The sequence below is a fragment of the Schistocerca serialis genome, chromosome 1 (genome assembly GCF_023864345.2).
Source record: "Schistocerca serialis cubense isolate TAMUIC-IGC-003099 chromosome 1, iqSchSeri2.2, whole genome shotgun sequence".
Lineage (NCBI taxonomy): Eukaryota > Metazoa > Arthropoda > Insecta > Orthoptera > Acrididae > Schistocerca > Schistocerca serialis.
Genome location: NC_064638.1, coordinates 429,090,897 through 429,109,269, shown reverse-complemented (window position 1 = coordinate 429,109,269; position 18,373 = coordinate 429,090,897). Strand labels below are relative to the sequence as shown.

General features: G+C 43.1%; 1 protein-coding gene across 1 annotated transcript in view; it reads right to left on the bottom strand.

Moving 5' to 3' along the window:
• LOC126472343 (CLIP domain-containing serine protease HP8-like) overlaps positions 1–18,373 on the bottom strand; it is a 65,859-nt gene that overhangs the window by 8,369 nt on the left and 39,117 nt on the right. The window contains exons 4-6 of the mRNA XM_050099930.1: positions 15,368–15,473; positions 13,137–13,327; positions 10,903–11,004 (exon numbers count right to left, since the gene is read on the bottom strand). Of these exons, the coding sequence (XP_049955887.1) occupies positions 10,903–11,004; positions 13,137–13,327; positions 15,368–15,473 (399 nt within the window). The remainder of the gene's footprint in view (positions 1–10,902; positions 11,005–13,136; positions 13,328–15,367; positions 15,474–18,373) is intronic.

The following is an 18,373-nucleotide window of genomic DNA, read 5'->3' as shown; positions in this document are numbered from 1 at the left end:
CTGAAAAGGGTGGGGTCCCACTTCAGGAACCACATATTTGTCTTGCCTCACCGCAGATACTTATAACTGCTGTAACGTAATATTTGCGTGAGCGGGAATTACAGAAACATCCGCCCTACAGTCGACTAAAAATTGCAATTCCGTTTTTTGTCGGTTACAAATAAGCGGGTTTTGTGGCAATGGACTTGGGCAGCAGAACTTGCCGCTAACTCAGCTGCTGGGTCGCGTTTCCCTTTTCAGTCCAGCTACATGGAGGTGTGCATTTTTCCGGCTTGCAGTTCTGCCCAAAGCGAAAGTGGTAATAACAGTACCTGCCCTTGGGGTTTTATTTATTTCGAGACTTACTACGACTTCTTTTACATTGACGCTTACAGCTTCTGTTACGAGACCTGCCTCGATAACCAGTTGACAGCGCGGCCATTTGTTGCTCTAGCCCCGAAATTCTTGTCATCAAGTCACTCATTGTTATCGAAACATCCTGTTGGCTACAAGTACCACTTTTTGTGATGAACAATTCGTTACGGGGATTTATTTCTGTTATTCTATCAGCTATTATAGTCACCTTTTCGAATCCCTCGTCATTGACAACTAAAATGTTCCTTATTGAATCCGGACGTTTTTCTGACACATCTACACCTGCCAAGGCTTGCATTTTGAGTAATAACTGACTAGGTTTTTGGTCTCCCAAATCAATTCCAGTAACTAATCCCGTAATAAGCTTATCTTCACTTTCATTGAAAATATTCAGTAGACGTTCCTTAGCCAACGAATATTTATTCGCATCTGTGCCGCAAATAATGTACCAAATAATCTCCTTGTATTTTGGTTCTAATTGTGACACTAGGTGGTTAAATTTAGTTTCTTCTGTGACAATTTTGCAAATCCTGAACTGTGCTTCTCCTTGATAGAACCAAATTTCGGGGTTTTCACTCCAAAAAGGCGGAATTTTGATGCTAACCTTGTTTGCTTCAACGCGATCTTCGGAAACGCTCCCGTTGGTCGTCATATCTTCTTATTATCACGTCGGGGTCACCAAATGTAATTGCTGTAACGTAATTTTTGCGGCGGTTCCCAAAAGATGTTGCTTGACGATATTTAGTCTAATTTTAAATCACCAAGAACACACGCCACTTGGCCTGCTTAGGATTCTTTTATTGACTTTACTTAGCAGCTATCCCAGAATCATCACATTTGCTACCAAAGAATAAACAAAAAAATAAAATTTTAAAGATATTACATCATGTTATCAGTAATGAACTATAAATATTAACGGTCTTGGCAACTTCATAAAATATAAAAATTTCATTTAGATTTCATCACTGTTGCCTTTACAATTACTATTCACCTTTTTATTTTGATCTTGGGTTACAAGAACCACACAGTCAACAAAGATTATAAAGTGCCAAAGAAACATAAACGCAAAAAAGCAGAATAACATAAAATTATGAAGTTAGTAAACAAACACACTCTTAAAGTAAAATAAAAGCGAAGTTAGACAAACACTACACAGCCGGCGGCAGTGGACTCTGGAGTGGAATTACAAACAGCAGTAAACAGCATCATTATTGTTCAAAAATGTTCAAATGTGTGTGTGAAATCTTGTGGGACGTAACTGCTAAGGTCATCAGTCCCTAATCTTACATACTACTTGGCCTAAATTATCCTAAGGACAAACACACACATCCATGCCCGAGGGAGGACTCGAACCACCGCCGGGCCTAGCCGAGCATCATTATGACGAACATGCATACGCTCTTATAATAAAAGACAAAACATGGAAGGTCAAACACAGTACATCACACAATAAGCACAACAATAGCCGAAGAACAATAATGCAGATAACATCATACAACAACGTGAGGAGTGTAGTATGCACACAGACGTAGTTAAGATAAAAGAAAAACTCAAGATGGCAAACACAATACAGGCAACCGTACGTACAATATTGCCGGTAGAACGATGACATTAAATGCACAAGAGAGTAATAATGAAAATCTAATGTACAAATAGAGGTCTGTACACAAATTAAAACACTTAATTACGCACCATATTACGAACCAGGCTGATACCATGTGACAGACCTCTATTCGTACATTAAATCTTCATTACTGCTCTCTTGTGCATTATATGTACCGTTGCTTGTATTGTGTTTGTCACTTTCGTGGGGAGGGGGTAACTTCTCGCAATCAGTTCCTTATAAAAATCTGATGGTGCAGTCTTGTACTTGGAACACGCCAATATGATGCGGTTAAGATTCGCTACTCTCATTGTGTCCTTATCGCAGTATCCAGACGTGATAATCTTAAACCGATGTAGGAGCGTGGGGTAGTAACACCTGCGTCCCAGCCTCATGAGAATGGTAGAAGTCACATGACGTCTACGAAGCTGCACAGAGGCGAACCACGATCGACAAGAGGTGTTCGGTTCCATGACCGCTAGGTGGCCGCCCTTGGATTGAGGAGAGACATGCCACTTACAGTTCCAAGCGTGAGAAGCAGTCATCCGTATCGTCGATGTGAGATCCGTATAAGCGATCAGCGTTGGGTGTAACTGGCCTTCTGTAATACTCCTCTTGGCGGTCAACCGTTTCATTGCGAAGAATACCATGATGTTCTTTAATCCAGATTAACTGAACGGCAGTGCTGAGATCTGTGCATCTCTTACGACCGCCAAGACGTCCAGATCATATCTCTTGGTCTGTTTTTGAAACGGGGGATGTTGCAATTTCTGCAACACACTTTGAGAGTCCGTAACTATCAGGAAGAACTTGAATGTCCACGTACCATAATGAATAGCTTCCATGATGCTCAGTAGTTCCGCCGTATGCATAGAAGATTCAGGTGAAGCGCAAACATTTGGTAGGCGCCACTAGAATGGCAAAGGAAGGCGTACCCCACACCGGCCTTAGATTTAGAACCGTCCGTGTAGACATGAGCGCTCTGCCGCCATTGCATGCTGAGAATATGCTCCACGTCGCGAGTGATGATGTTCTCCGTCCGGAAATCGGACGGCTGGTATGCCACTGGGGATGGAGTGAAGAACAGACTAAACGAAGGATGAAAACAGGGGAGTTATGTGTCCTGCAAAACGAGTGGAAAGAGATGGCCCCATTTCTCTTAGTTGAAAAAATGTTCAAATGTTTGTGAACTCCTGAGGGACCAAACTGCTGAGGTCATCGATCCATAGACTGACACACTACTTAAACTAACTTATGCTAAGAACAACAAACATACCCATGCCCGAGGGAGGACTCGAACCTCAGGCGGGAAGGGCCACGCAATCCGTGACATGATGCCTCAAACCGCGCGGCCACTCCGCGCGCTCGTAGTTGCAAACTAGTAAAGGAGTTCCTGTCATTTGTCGTCCATGAGGTGACTGTATGAGTCTCTAGAATCGAACCAACGCCTTAAGAGAGGCCCAATCGGATATCGAAGTTCGTCTGAGGAGAAAAATGTCAGACAACATCTACCGTCTTATGGTCAACGGCATGACGGATGCTTCCACGAGCGATGATTTCATGGCTCCGAGGACAAGAATCGCTCTATAATGGACCACATCAAGGCTTGAGCAAAGCTAATTGTGTTGCTGTGCCGTAGACAATTCTACAATAAGCCAAGACAGAACGGATCAAAACCTTTCAAGAGCTTAAACGGTTCCACTCCCCACCACAGTCGGGCAAGCAAACGCAAGATAGTCATAGCGTTGTCCACCCTGTCGATGAGCTCCGCAGCAAACTTTCAACAGGAGTGTGCACAGACAAAGCGAGAAAGCGATTAGGTGGACGCATTGTCCTGTGAGTTCGCTGTCGAAGTAGATGACAAAGAATTTAGCTTGTGCCCGAACAGGAAATGTTTACGGGCCAAGACGAAGTTGGGATGAGAAGTTATTACGCTATTTCCTCGTCAATATCACAACAACTGATTTATCAGGTGACAAAGTGAGCCCACTTTTTAACTCCCATTCGACCAGAATGTCATATGCGTCGGTAAGCCATAGGCGTGTTACCCAAAAGCAGGACGAGTGAGGGTATATATAGACGTCATCCGCATACTGCAGAACTTTGAAGGTGGGGCTGAACAAAGTCTCTAGGTCGACAACATGTAGGACATATAGTAAGGGATTCAGTATCGCGCCCTGCTGGAGGCCACAAGACGCATACGGGGTCCATGCAACACTTTGTCCTGATCGCTGATATGTACGGTACAGCAACAAAGCCAACTGTATATAACCCGTACAATCACCGCCGGGGGATGCAACAATTGCAATTTGTTGATAAGTTCAGGTATAAGGACATTGTCGTACGCTCTCGAAAAGTGAAGAAAAATGGCCGTTAAATACCCGCTACCGTAGAACGTGTTTTCAGTGCCCATCGCAAGCGAGGTAATATTAGCATAAGTATTTCTTCCCTTGCGGAAGCCGTATTGCGTCCGCAGGAGTAAGTTCTCATGTTCCAACGACCATTCTAAACTTGAGGAGACGTTCGAAAGTGATACACACGTAGGGTAGTCTGGCGATACGATGTTCCTTGACCAGGATCTTTCCCTGGCTTCAATATGGGCACCAATAAGTAAGTCTTCCAGTCATCAGGAACGTTCCCACCCCTCCAGACGTCATTAAAGATGTTCAGAAGAACACATTTTGCATCGTCAGACATACTGAGAACCATGCAGTAGTTTATCTGGTCATACCCGGACGATGTGTCAGGGCCCTATTGATTTCCACGAGAGAGAATGACGCGGTTATACCATCTCGGAGATCGATAGCGGCACCTGTATCCGCGAGATCGATGGATTCTGGCATGGTAGTTGTGGGTGCCACAATAGCGGCAAACTCGTCTATCCAGATCTGCAACCTCTTGGGAGGTACCGGTCTCCGTTTGAGCGAGTTCACCACCGACCAAATACTTTCAACAGGAGTGTGCACAAATAGTTGTTCGCAGAACTTATTCTTGTGTTTTGTTTTGCGGGGCTTGAGAAAGCGCTTAAGTGGACGCATCAATCCGTTTCTAGGCAGCATTGTTCTCCGAGTGGTATGTCATTTAAGATGACTACAAGCCAATCTCCGGTGCGCCACCCGACTCTAACATTCTGGGTCCCTCTAGGGAATCGGGCATTGGCTGGTGCCAGTCATCATCCTCTTCTGTGGAGCAAAATGCGATATGCTACGTTGATATAATTCCTAAAGCTAATGTACCTTGCTTTCGGGGACACCATGGTGAGGAATGACGATAGTTGGGCATCCATTATTGCTCCATACCGTGACCAATCTGCCTGCATAACGTTCCATTTTTGGGATGGCCTACTGGTCTTCGATATAAGAAGAGCGTAGTGGTTAGTAAGGAAGAGTAATCCATGTAGAAAATGGAGAAAGTGATGCCTAACGCAGACTCAGATCGACAGCTGGGGGGTGTTTGGCAACCAAATGGTCATCAGCAACGATAAATTCCCAACACTGGGGCAGCACTCATCGGAACAGTAAAGACAACCAACTTACTTACTTGGATTGTAACAATGGCGCCACGGCCGGCAAAAGCTTTGCCCATTGTCTGACATTTTGTAAGTCTGCGAGCGTTCACAAATCCAAATACACTTATAATCACGAAAAAAAATCTCTTTCTACGCGACTTGACTAACGACGACAATTATGTAATATGTATAAAGAAAAAGCGTATTTTGCCGTAACTGCCGAGCCGCCTCTCGATACGTCCCCTCCCTTCTGACCCCAGCTGCGTTCTCCTGGAACATTGGAGCGTCCTCCTGCCTGCAGCCCCACCAAGGCGATAATGACATCGTGCTAGCATTTCTCATAATTGTAGACGTTTTTGACATTACAATACCTTCCGTCGATAGCTCCACATGAGGTCCTTACAGAATGATATCTGCCAGAATTTTACCCCTCTTATTACAGTCCGTAACTTTATCAAGACCTATTTTGCCGCTGACATTTTATGTTAATATTGACTGATCCACATGCTAGAAAAGAAGGGGTAACCGCTGCTGCATACTACACAGTATGTTTGTTTAGGACTCTTTACGTATCTATCCGTCAGTCATCGAACTTTCTAGAAGCTGTGGCTTCGCCCACGCCCCATTGACTTGCATTTCTCGGTCAACATCACCCCAATCCGCGACCCTGGCGGAGCCCGTCTGTTTCGGTCACTCATGAATTACGATCAGTCATCTTGAAGTAAAACTCGTGATCCGTTACTCGTATCAAGTTGCGGGTTTCATCTTCCGTATTCTGATAAAATGTTCTTCACGGTTAAATATCCTTATACTAGCTCCATTCTTCTTTAATTATTCAAATTTGCCCAAACTGGGACGAGGAGTACTGGGAGTATGGACAGAGGACGTAGACACCATTCCCACACCTCAACTAGAAGGCCGACCGTTGTGGCCGAACGGTTCTAGGCGCTTCGGTCCGGAACCGCGCTGCTGCTACGGTCGCAGGTTCGAATCCTGCCTGGGGCATGGATGTGTGTGATGTCCTTAGGTTAGTTAGGTTTAAGTAGTTCTATGTCTAGGGGACTCATGACCTCAGATGTTAAGTCCCATAGTGCTCAGAGCCATCTGACCCATCAACTAGAAGTGAGAACTTTGGTCTCTTCACAATCAATACATATGTTAGCTTTTCTCTGTATTTGTTGCTTTTAGGTACTCTTCATGTGCGAGAATTAGCAGTGCATGAAAACGACTTCTTGATTCATAGAAGAGCCAGGTATATCATCGTAATGTTTATGAAATGACAGGAACGGTTGTGCCACGATTCCAGACGTCGACACCATCTGCGACAGCATAACGTAACTACCGACCAATCAGAAGCAGTGTTTCGTCTGTATTAGGCCAACACAGCAGCAGGTTTTGCAGTCAGTTTCTTTTGACGAAGACGATGATGGAAATCGCCGAAAGCTCGAGATTTTATCCTGAACTGATGAGGCAAGAAGTCTGAGAACGTTTTATGCAACTACCACACTTCGTGTGGTTTGTGAATAGTTTCCACTTACACAGTTATCAGATTAGTCTCCTGAAACGATGTATAGCGAACTGGAAAATTTGAAACCAATTTGTCAGGACTTGTGCACATCCTTCAATTTCTTGGCATTTCAATTTAGCAGTTTTGTAACCCCAAATGCTAATCAACCGACTGGGCAAGTGATTAAGTTCAGAACACACTTAAGCAACAGACTGCTGTGTTATCCATCAACCTGCGGTTTTACTTACACTTTGAGAAAACTGTTTCGTTTACAACACCTGTCCCATTGTAGTATCCCATTAAGGCGCCTCTTCAGTTGTCCTTAAAAGGTTGAGTGCAATCTTTTCTACTTCAGTCAGGAAGAAAAATCCTTTACGGTACCAAGAAACAAACTTCGGCGTCCCAGTTAAGTCTGCTAACTACTCAACTGACTGAAGTACCCCATTTAGAAATTTCCGTATTCCTTTGATTTGTTTCAGCTTTCGTTAATATAGGGCTTTTTTTATCTTAATATTTGTCACCCACATGAGCCATACACCTTGTCACGACAGGGTATCTTCCGAGCCTCAACGATGCAGATAATTGTACCCTATGTGAAACCACAATGGAAGAGTATGTAAAGGCAACAGTGATGAAATCTAAATGGAATTTTTATATTTTATGAAGTTACCAACACCGTTAATAGCTATAGTTCATTACTGATAACATGATGTAATATCTTTAAAATTTTATTTTCTTGTTTATTCTTTGGTAGCAAAGATGTGATGATTCTGGGACAGCTGCTAAGTAAAGTCAATAAAAGAGTCTTAAGCAGGCCAAGTGGCGTGTGTTCTTGGTGATTTAAAATTAGACTAAATATCGTCAAGCAACATCTTTTGGGACCTGCCACAAATATTACGTAACAGCAGTTATATAATAAAAAAATCGCCCTGGCAGTGGGTGCTAGCAAGACCCGCGTGGCAGGTACAGTTCCAAACATTAGAATGAGGGCAGATTTTTAATGTGCGTTCTAGTGGAAGTAACTTGTCTTGCGTATCATTAGTGTCGACCCGAGAGTAAACGTTACTTTCGTGAGTGCACTGCGACTTCTAATCGAAGCAGCTGGAGCTTAGTGCCCCCGCTGTAACGAATGTAGATTCATGAAATTGGAGGACAATGGGCCTCGTCAATGCATCAGGGTATTAACACATTTGCCTGTGGTTTGTTTACGAGGGTAACCACTCCCCTGGAGTATTATTTTCGTAGTTCTTTCGTACTCAGAACTCGCAGGCTGGTATGCAACATGCTTTGGGCTGACCTGTGGGCACATCAGGTAAGTCTGACAGGTGTGGAAGGTGTAATTGGACTTCAGATTTGCAAAACCACATAGGCAGATCTCCTAAGCACTTGATCCATCCAGCCTTGCTAGACAACAGCGTCCTGATGCAGACAATCTACAGCTTGTATGTTGTGGCCAGAGTCTGGTCCTTCATTATTTTCTCTTGTAGGGTACCGATGTGTGTTATGTTATTTGACCTGACAAAGGTAACAAGTCAGATTTACGTATAATACGAGAGGGAAGACCGACTAGGTTACTGAATTGTGTCTTTCAAGTTATGAAAAACAAGAAATTTAACGGTAGCTCGGAAAATGGTCTTCAGCGACTTCGAGACAACTGAATTATGATTCAGAACACATCTGTGATCCTCAACCCATGAAAATATGAAACGAAATATTTTTAAAGGCCGATTAAATCTTCTAGGTATCTCATTTTATAGCATATAAATTCCTTAAGAGCTGTAATATTACCTATGAGAAAAGATATCTTATCTGAAAAGAGGCAGAATTTAATCATGCACTATTTTAAAATACACTCCTGGAAATGGAAAAAAGAACACATTGACACCGGTGTGTCAGACCCACCATACTTGCTCCGGACACTGCGAGAGGGCTGTACAAGCAATGATCACACGCACGGCACAGCAAACACACCAGGAACCGCGGTGTTGGCCGTCGAATGGCGCTAGCTGCGCAGCATTTGTGCACCGCCGCCGTCAGTATCAGCCAGTTTGCCGTGGCATACGGAGCTCCATCGCAGTCTTTAACACTGGTAGCATGCCGCGACAGCGTGGACGTGAACCGTATGTGCAGTTGACAGACTTTGAGCGAGGGCGTATAGTGGGCATGCGGGAGGCCGGGTGGACGCACCGCCGAATTGCTCAACACGTGGGGCGTGAGGCCTCCACAGTACATCGATGTTGTCGCCAGTGGTCGGCGGAAGGTGCACGTGCCCGTCGACCTGGGACCGGACCGCAGCGACGCACGGATGCACGCCAAGACCGTAGGATCCTACGCAGTGCCGTAGGGGACCGCACCGCCACTTCCCAGCAAATTAGGGACACTGTTGCTCCTGGGGTATCGGCGAGGACCATTCGCAACCGTCTCCATGAAGCTGGGCTATGGTCCCGCACACCGTTAGGCCGTCTTCCGCTCACGCCCCAACATCGTGCAGCCCGCCGCCAAGGTGTCGCGACAGGCGTGAATGGAGGGACGAATGGAGACGTGTCGTCTTCAGCGATGAGAGTCGCTTCTGCCTTGGTGCCAATGATGGTCGTATGCGTGTTTGGCGCCGTGCAGGTGAGCGCCACAATCAGGACTGCATACGACCGAGGCACACAGGGCCAACACCCGGCATCATGGTGTGGGGAGCGATCTCCTACACTGGCCGTACACCACTGGTGATCGTCGAGGGGACACTGAATAGTGCACGGTACATCCAAACCGTCATCGAACCCATCGTTCTACCATTCCTAGACCGGCAAGGGAACTTGCTGTTCCAACAGGACAATGCACGTCCGCATGTATCCCGTGCCACCCAACGTGCTCTAGAAGGTGTAAGTCAACTACCTTGGCCAGCAAGATCTCCGGATCTGTCCCCCATTGAGCATGTTTGGGACTGGATGAAGCGTCGTCTCACGCGGTCTGCACGTCCAGCACGAACGCTGGTCCAACTGAGGCGCCAGGTGGAAATGGCATGGCAAGCCGTTCCACAGGACTACATCCAGCATCTCTACGATCGTCTCCATGGGAGAATAGCAGCCTGCATTGCAGCGAAAGGTGGATATACACTGTACTAGTGCCGACATTGTGCATGCTCTGTTGCCTGTGTCTATGTGCCTGTGGTTCTGTCAGTGTGATCATGTGATGTATCTGATCCCAGGAATGTGTCAATAAAGTTTCCCCTTCCTGGGACAATGAATTCACGGTGTTCTTATTTCAATTTCCAGGAGTGTAATTTATTAAACTTTTGAAGAAGTGAGAGCTATCAGACATTTGATGCTAATATGTATGGAACACTTGAAAAGATCGATCACAGATTATTTGCATCTATTTCACCACCATAAAGTCTATTATGTCAAACAGTGGTCGTCATAATATAAGACAGCGTTTTAAGATGGCTGCACAGTTTGATTTTTCAAACCAGGATCAATAAAATTGATCAGGAACTATGCTGAATGGATAAAAGTAAGAAAAAGGCTGTCAGTGAACAACCAACCACCATCACGGCAATCTACGATGAAGCTTTACATCTTTGACACAAAATAAACTAACAAGTAGCTTGCTGTTTGCTGTACGTTGACAATAATAGCTTAGGAATGTATAAAAAGCCCACTTTATTTTTAATGGCGGTATTAATGGGGAAAAGAGAGAGAAGAGAAAAATGAGAATCGTTTTAAAATTTGTGACATTTGTTACCGATCTTCAAATCGGCGACACACAGTATGTGGGTTTCTTTATTCTTTCAATCAAGAAATGACGTTTGTGGGTGATGATTATCTTAGCTAACCGAAAATAAGAACGTCGAGGTTCACCAAGAAGACTCTACACAATAATATTGTTTCAATATTGAGAATACATTTTTGACAGCAGTTCACACGCGGAGAGGCTTACCTTTTTCGGTTCTACCCCATCCAGCCAAAACAAGATTCTTCCCGACGAATGTTGCTTGCCTCATCTCAGGCGTAATAGGCAAGCATATTGTTCTAATGAAAGCTGGAATTTAAAGAAACGGGTCTCTTATAAAATCGATTATAACAAGATTGAGAATAAATTATTAGCAAATATGACATCCTTAATGTATACAACAATTCTAAAATTTATCAATACAGCTTAGTAAACAGGAAAAGTGTTAGGAACTAACATGACTGCCAATTTTTACAAATTAAAAAATAAAAAGAAGAAGAAACGAAAGCTACTGAGGCCCAGTGGATTATCGACATCATAATCATTGCTCCAACCGTAAACAAACAAAATTAAAGCACAGGCAGCCTTGCACACACAAAATTGGTCACAATGAACAGTTTTAGAACTTCCTTCGCGCAAATAACCTTCAGGTATAGTTATGCCTCAATTCATCTGCTCTCATCTTTAATGGTGTAATAAAGGAAGAAGACTTTTTAAAATCCTTTACTCACGTTGACTGATTTGGACTGGTGATGAATTGCGAAGAAAGAATTTTACGGCGTTACTGCAACCTTGTTTATTCATTTGAATATATGAAACAATAGAAACTATATAAATGTACAAGGGCTGGACAATAATAGGGGAACACCACGAGAAATGCATGTTTGAACACAGGAGCAGATGCTGACCAAGCCTGCTGTTGCTTTGTTCTATTTGACCATGACGTGGGTGTACATCTGGACCTGCGCATTTTTCTCAATAAGCTGCAAGTGTCAACCATCGTCAGAATAGTGTTGTGTGTAGTTCTGAGTGCATTAGGTTTGACCTAAGCGAATTAGAACGTGACAAATTACTGGTTCTCGTACGGTGAGTGCTTCCTTTACCAAGAGAGCGGAAGTGTCTTGAGTTTGAAACTGATGATTTACACCGCATACAGGGAGAGCTTAAAAAAATCATCCGCTAAGTTATAACTCGGACGAAAGTGTGTGCCGAGTGATCGTGATGGACGGCCGTTGGAGACGTTTGTGGCGAAAAATAAGAGTGCGACAGCTGAAAAAGTCACTGCAGAACTGAAAGCTGCGCTCACGAATCATGTCAGCACCAAAAAAACACGAAGGTAGTTGCATAAGCGGGAAATTACAGGTCGAGCTGCCATTCAAAAACTGCGAATGAGTTATGCAAATGCCGTTAACACGAAACCGCTGTGCCAAATCCATAGAACCTGGAGTATGGAAGAACGTCATTTGGTCGGACGAGTCTTGTTGGACATCGTTTCCAGCTTCTGGCTCAGTTTACACCCCAAGAGTGAAACATGCTGGGGCTTCGATGATGATCTGGGCAGCCATACCATGGCCCAGCGGGCACTGGAGGTTCACACTGTCAAGGATTATGTGGCCGTTTTCGGCGATCAGCTTAATGCTATGTTATAGTGTTTGTTTCCCAACAGAGATGATGTTTTCCAGGACTACAGGGCGCCTGTTTGAACAGCTCGCTTCAGGCAGAATTTTTTGTGAGCACAAGGACAAAAGTCTTATCCCTCCTGGTCACCACAGTCATCAGATCTCAATACTATTCAGCCTTTATGGTCTGCTTTGGAGAGAAGATTGCATCATCGCTGTCCACCTCCACGCAGCTTGCCAGTTTTGCAGGAAGAGTGATATGAGGTTCTCTTGAAAACCATACAAGACCTGTACTTACCCATTAGGAGACAACTGGAAGCTGTTTTTAAAACCAACAGTCTTCCTGCCCTGTTTTGTCATGATAATGTGTTTTTGGTGTTTTCTTATTTTTCTTCACCCCCTGTATTTGTTCCGCAGATATAGTGACACTTGCATTATTTTTTAGTATGTTCTGACACTGCAAAAGTAAAATTGTATTGATACAATTGCATGTTCTGCACATTTTGAGGTCTGGCCAATACTGTTCCCAGTGACTCATCGTCAATAGTGTGATAACACAATAGCAATACATTGTTTTGGTTATTATTGCAAACATTCAGTGGTTTGAGACGTATGTGTATTAGGCCGGTCGATTGAGTATTCTAATTTGTCACGATAGTCACTTCAGGGTTTATCTGTTTTTGCAGAAACTACTGGCAATGGGCGTGGTGCAGCTTTTATCTCTGACACACTGTACTCGTGTGATACGAAACGTTGTATTCTTCTGCTCGGCAATACAGCTACATAATTGTGGTAAAGAGCAGCAGAGAGCGGCACACTCACGAGAATTGGGGACGTTGCGGTCGAGTCTGAGCAGCGCAATGTCGTTGGAGGCGTTTCTGGAGGACAGCGGCTCGTAGTGCGGGTGGGGGATGACCTCCTCGATGCCGTAGTCCTCGGCCGGCGGCGCGCAGAAGTCGCCGTCGCAGTCCACGTCTGTGCGCTGGTCCCAGTCGCCCAGGCGTACACTCAGTCTGGCGCGGAGAAGAAAACATCAGTCGCTGCCATCATTCAAAGCGAAACACCAGATACGAACGTCCTCCGTTCTATTATCTTCCTGCTAGATATCAAATTCGCTTGCTGTTAATGGTGACGCCAGTACATTATTTCTCAAAAGAAATGTATTATCTTTGAGTTATTTTCGATGTTCTCTTGTCTCTTAAGGATAGTGTTTAATGGTGACGCCTGTACATTATTTCCCAAAAGAAACTTATTATCTTTGAGTTCTTTTCGATGTTCTCTTGTCTCTTAAGGATAGTGTTTTAGTTAAAAATTTATTAGTCATGGTGGACTGATTTGCTCGTAGGCAAGTGCTATATAACCTACGAATTTCTTAGCAATGCCACGTAATACCTCTGTGATTACTTTGGTTATAGGAACGTAGATACTCAAATCTGGATGACCATATTGGTTTCCGTTCCCTACGCTATATTTAAACACATTTCTGTTAGGGAAATATGCACGACAATGCTTTTGTTTCTTAAGTTAAATGAGAGACAAAACATCTGTTTACAAACGGACACAAACAACATGCTAGTAGTAATGTGTGTGTAAAGGTTGCAACACAGCGATTGCAGAATTCCTTAAAACATGTCGTACCGCACAGGAATTTCTGAAGTTTTGGCCTTATTTACATGTTAACCTGTTATTGACATCGCTGAAAAATATCTTTGTGTATTCTCATGAAATTGTTTTAAGAGTATCTTTGTAGCTACCTCCGTCATTGGTGGTGCACAAAGTTCCTTTTTTTAATGATTTACTTACTAACTTTGATGTATAATACTCACAAATTTCAGATTTATGAATCAGCAAGTTTTTTTTAAGTGTTACAAGATGATATTAAGGAATCGCCTCATCAGGACATGAAAGGTAATAAATGAGATTACAATATATTATTAAACGTCTTGTAAGTAGTTTTTTTTGGTTGTGTTTTTTGGACCATTTAACATGCACCTTTTGTCTGTATGATGTCTCGGCTATCAAACAAAATTACACAGATGGATTGCATACTGTTACTAGGCACACGCCCAGGGCTGGCCCAAGACTGGCATCTTAATATCGTCTGAAGCAGCTCTAGGTCTAATACTGTTAGAATTAGATATGGACAGGCCAGACTTGTCCTGACAGACTGTGATGGAGGCTTCAAGAGCTATCACCAACAGATGAAACGTCACTAAGGTTCCAAGAAAAAACTCACAGGCAGTGGGCAAATTTTTACAGGTCATTGACGTTATGGGTATTTAATAAGACACAAGCACAATTTTTTTTAATAATTATTAATTCAGTAAGCTTACAATACTTACACCCAGGATACATAAGTGAGTATTTTGACATGGATTGGCATTTCAAGCGTTTGCAACTTTTCTGAAACCCTCAGCTCACAGTCTTCACTACCACAGGCACTTACAGAATTGTTGAACATGACAAGAGCATTCGAAAAATGCAAAATAGTGGGCTATCACTGAGAGATTTTTGCATGTATAGCTTTATTCTCTTTAGCATTACGTAGAAGTTTTTACATTAATGTAAAGAGGGTTTCATCGCGCTTGTGGGGAAGTATGGCCGCTCCTTGCCCGTAAATTAACTTGTTGATCTTGAATCCGACTGGTTAGCGACTATTGCTGGATTTGTGTCGGCCATTTATATAAAATTGATAAACAGTCAGCTATTTCACCTGGAACTGTCTTGATTGTACTTCCCTCAGGTCCAACCCTCCCACTGGAAGAATACCCATCGTTTGAAGCAGTCAGAGAATCCATATGGTGCTTATCTGATGCGCTACCGTAAAGCAGATCATCCATATGATGGCTAGTCAACCAACTATCGCATACGAGACACCATAAACTAGCCGTACGTCATCATGTCTAACAGTGCAAGCCCTGCATAGGATGGAAAATTGCACTCTCTCTCTCTCTCTCTCTCTCTCTCTCTCTCTCTCTCTCTCTCTCTCTGTCTACCTACGTACTTCCGATAACTACATGTTGCTGGGAGTCAGTATGGAGAGGTGTACTCACAGCTTGTAGGAGCCGAGCTTCCTGCCGTTGACGCAGTGCGAGACGGTCAGCACGTAGCGTTTGGTGATGAGCGAGCCGCCACACTGGATAACCAGGTCACTGCCACCTGCAAACGTTAGGCCTTACAGTTCTAACCCAGCAAAGCATCTAAAAATTATTTCACTAAGAGTTTTATCTGTTCCTTATTACTACTTTATCTTCTGAGTTGCCACATTGTTAGGAGTACATTGTTTTTGTTTTAGTAATGTTTCTTTAGTTGATCAGTTATAGCCAGTACCGTACAGATTACAAATACACTGCTTGGGATAATCGGTTAGAGCAGCATGGCTTTATTCTTCTTTCCATAAGCACAATTCATCCAAACCGAAATACCATAGTAACAAACAATATTGGATTGAGATTACATCTCACCCATTCTCTCTTTAAAATTAGTGGGTCGTATTTGGTTGCAGTCTTAAGTAGAAAGCATATCACAAGTAACTGTATTAACAATATAGTTATGAGACTGAATAATGTTTACTGGGACACAACCGCTCGTTCTCTTCTATGCAAAGATAGGCGCCTGCAGGTTTTCATATCAGTAGGGCAAAACATTTTCGTCATTCATATGTTTAGAAATTTTGTGGAAATTGTTGTCTGCTCATCATGACAGGCCCTTGACATACCATTGTACCATCAGACGTGCCTCAATCACTATCAGCCATGAGGTGCATTCATACCCAACTGCTCTTAATATATGATGTCAGGAATAAAGCTGCTATGCCTCTCCAAAAGTTGGAAGGTTGAGACCACTCCGCAGTCACCGCCATATATGCCAAAGAGTCATCCAGGATAATGCAGAAATGCGATTCATCGATGAAAACAGTGCGATGCTTTTCATCAGCAGTCCATGCTTCTAGATCACATCATCACTCCAAATGCAGCCTTTTGTATTGTGTTGCTAATGGCAGCCTACGCGCAGGACAGTAACTGCTTAGTCCCTCTGTTATTCTTATTACTATTCGCCAATGGTATGTACGTGTATGAAGTTACATAGATATCTCACCATGTCTTTTGGATGCTACATTTTTTTGGTCAGGGAAAGTAACTGTTTTTCCACCATAAAATTTTTCGTACTTATTTCGTTCCCCACGTTTTACTCGTTTGAACCACTATCAACGTTTCAACATCGATTTTAAAATCGATTTACGTGGAAAGTGATCTCTCGATTATGTCTCATAAATGTTGAGCAGGACACACACAACCTGCATTATAATGTTCAACATACAGTGAGGTGACAAAAGTCACGGGAAGCCTTCTAATATCGTGTCAGATCTCCTTTTGCCTAGTGTAGTGCAGAAACTCTATGTGGCATGGACTAATCGTTTGAAGTCTCCTGTAGATATAATGAGCCATGCTGTAAAGAGCCTCCTCTTTCCTTTCCTTATCAGTCCGCTTCATTTTCAACATTCGTCAGTAGCACCAAATCTGAACTGCTTCAATCCTCTTCTGCTCTGGTTTTCCTCACAGTCCATGTTTCACTATCATACAACGCTAGTAGTAGGATAACAGCAGCACCAGTGCATTAATTTAGTGCGGGTTGCCTACATAAGGGGCAGGTATGCACTTGGGGAAGAACCTATTGTTCCCCTTTGATTGACAGGTCATTAAACTATTGTTCTCCTTTGATTGACAGGTCATTAACCTGTTATTCTGCAAAGTGGATACTCTTAGAAGAACAGTAGGTGAAAGACCTGTCAGTCAAAGGAAAACAATAGGTCAATCACTTGTCAATCATAGAAGAACAATAGGTTTGCCCCTGAGTGCATACCTTCCACTGATGTAGGCACTAATAAAACGCACTGGTGCACCTGTTGCCCTACTACTAATCCTGTGGTCAAAACTTCCATTCTCCGAAATTTCTTCCTAAGGCCTATGTTTGATACTTGTAGGCTTCTCTTGGCCAAGAGTGCCCTTTTTTTCCAGCGCTAGCTTGCTTTTGATGTCCTCCTTGCTCCGTTCATCATTGGTTATTTTGCAGACTAGCTTTCAGAATTCGTTAACTTCATCTGCCTCATTTCCATCAGTCCTGATGTTAAGTTTCTTGTGTTGTCATTCCTGCTACTTCTCATTACTTTTGTCTTTCTTCAATTTACTCTCATTCCATATTCTGTACTCATTATACCGTTCATTCCATTCAGCCCATCATGTATTTCTTCTTCACTTTCACTGTGGATACCAATTTCATCAGCAAATCGTATCATTGATATCCTTTCACCTTGAATTTTAATTCCACTCCTGAATCATTTTATTTCCATTGTTGCGTTTTCAAACTACAGATTGAACAGTAGGGTTCTAAAGACTACATCCCTGTGTTACACCCATTTTAATCTCAGCACTTCATTCTTGGGTGTCCACTCTTATTATTCCCTCTTGACTTTTGAATATGTTGTATACTACCCATCTTGCCCTATAGCTTACCCCTATTTTTCTCAGAATTTCGAATATCTTTCACTATTTTACATTGTCAAATGCTTTTTCCAGATCGACAAATCCTATGAACGTGTGTTTATTTTTCTTTGCCCTTGCTTCCACTATCAACTGTAACGTTAGAAATCCCCCTCTGGTGCCTTTGCCTTTCCTAAAGCCAATCTGATTGGTATCTAGCGCATCCTTAACTTTCTTTTCCATTCTTTTGCATTTTATTCTTGTCAACAACTTGTATGCATGAGCTGTTAAGCTAATTGTGCGATAATTCTCGCACTTGTCAGCTCTTTCAGTCTCCTGAAGTGAGTGCATGTTATTTTCCTGAAACTAAAATGATATGTTTCAAGTTGGGCGTCTATGATTCTGCTGTGTACATACAAAAACTCTGAGTCTGAGATATTACTATCGTGAGTAGTAGCAAGTGAGCAGTTGTCGAGGGGAGTCGGAAGTTATTGGATGCAGGGTGTGGTGGAGAGAAGCCATGCAACATGAGAGGTCGCAGCCTGCTGTGATCGTGCTAGTAGCGTCAGAGGAGATTAT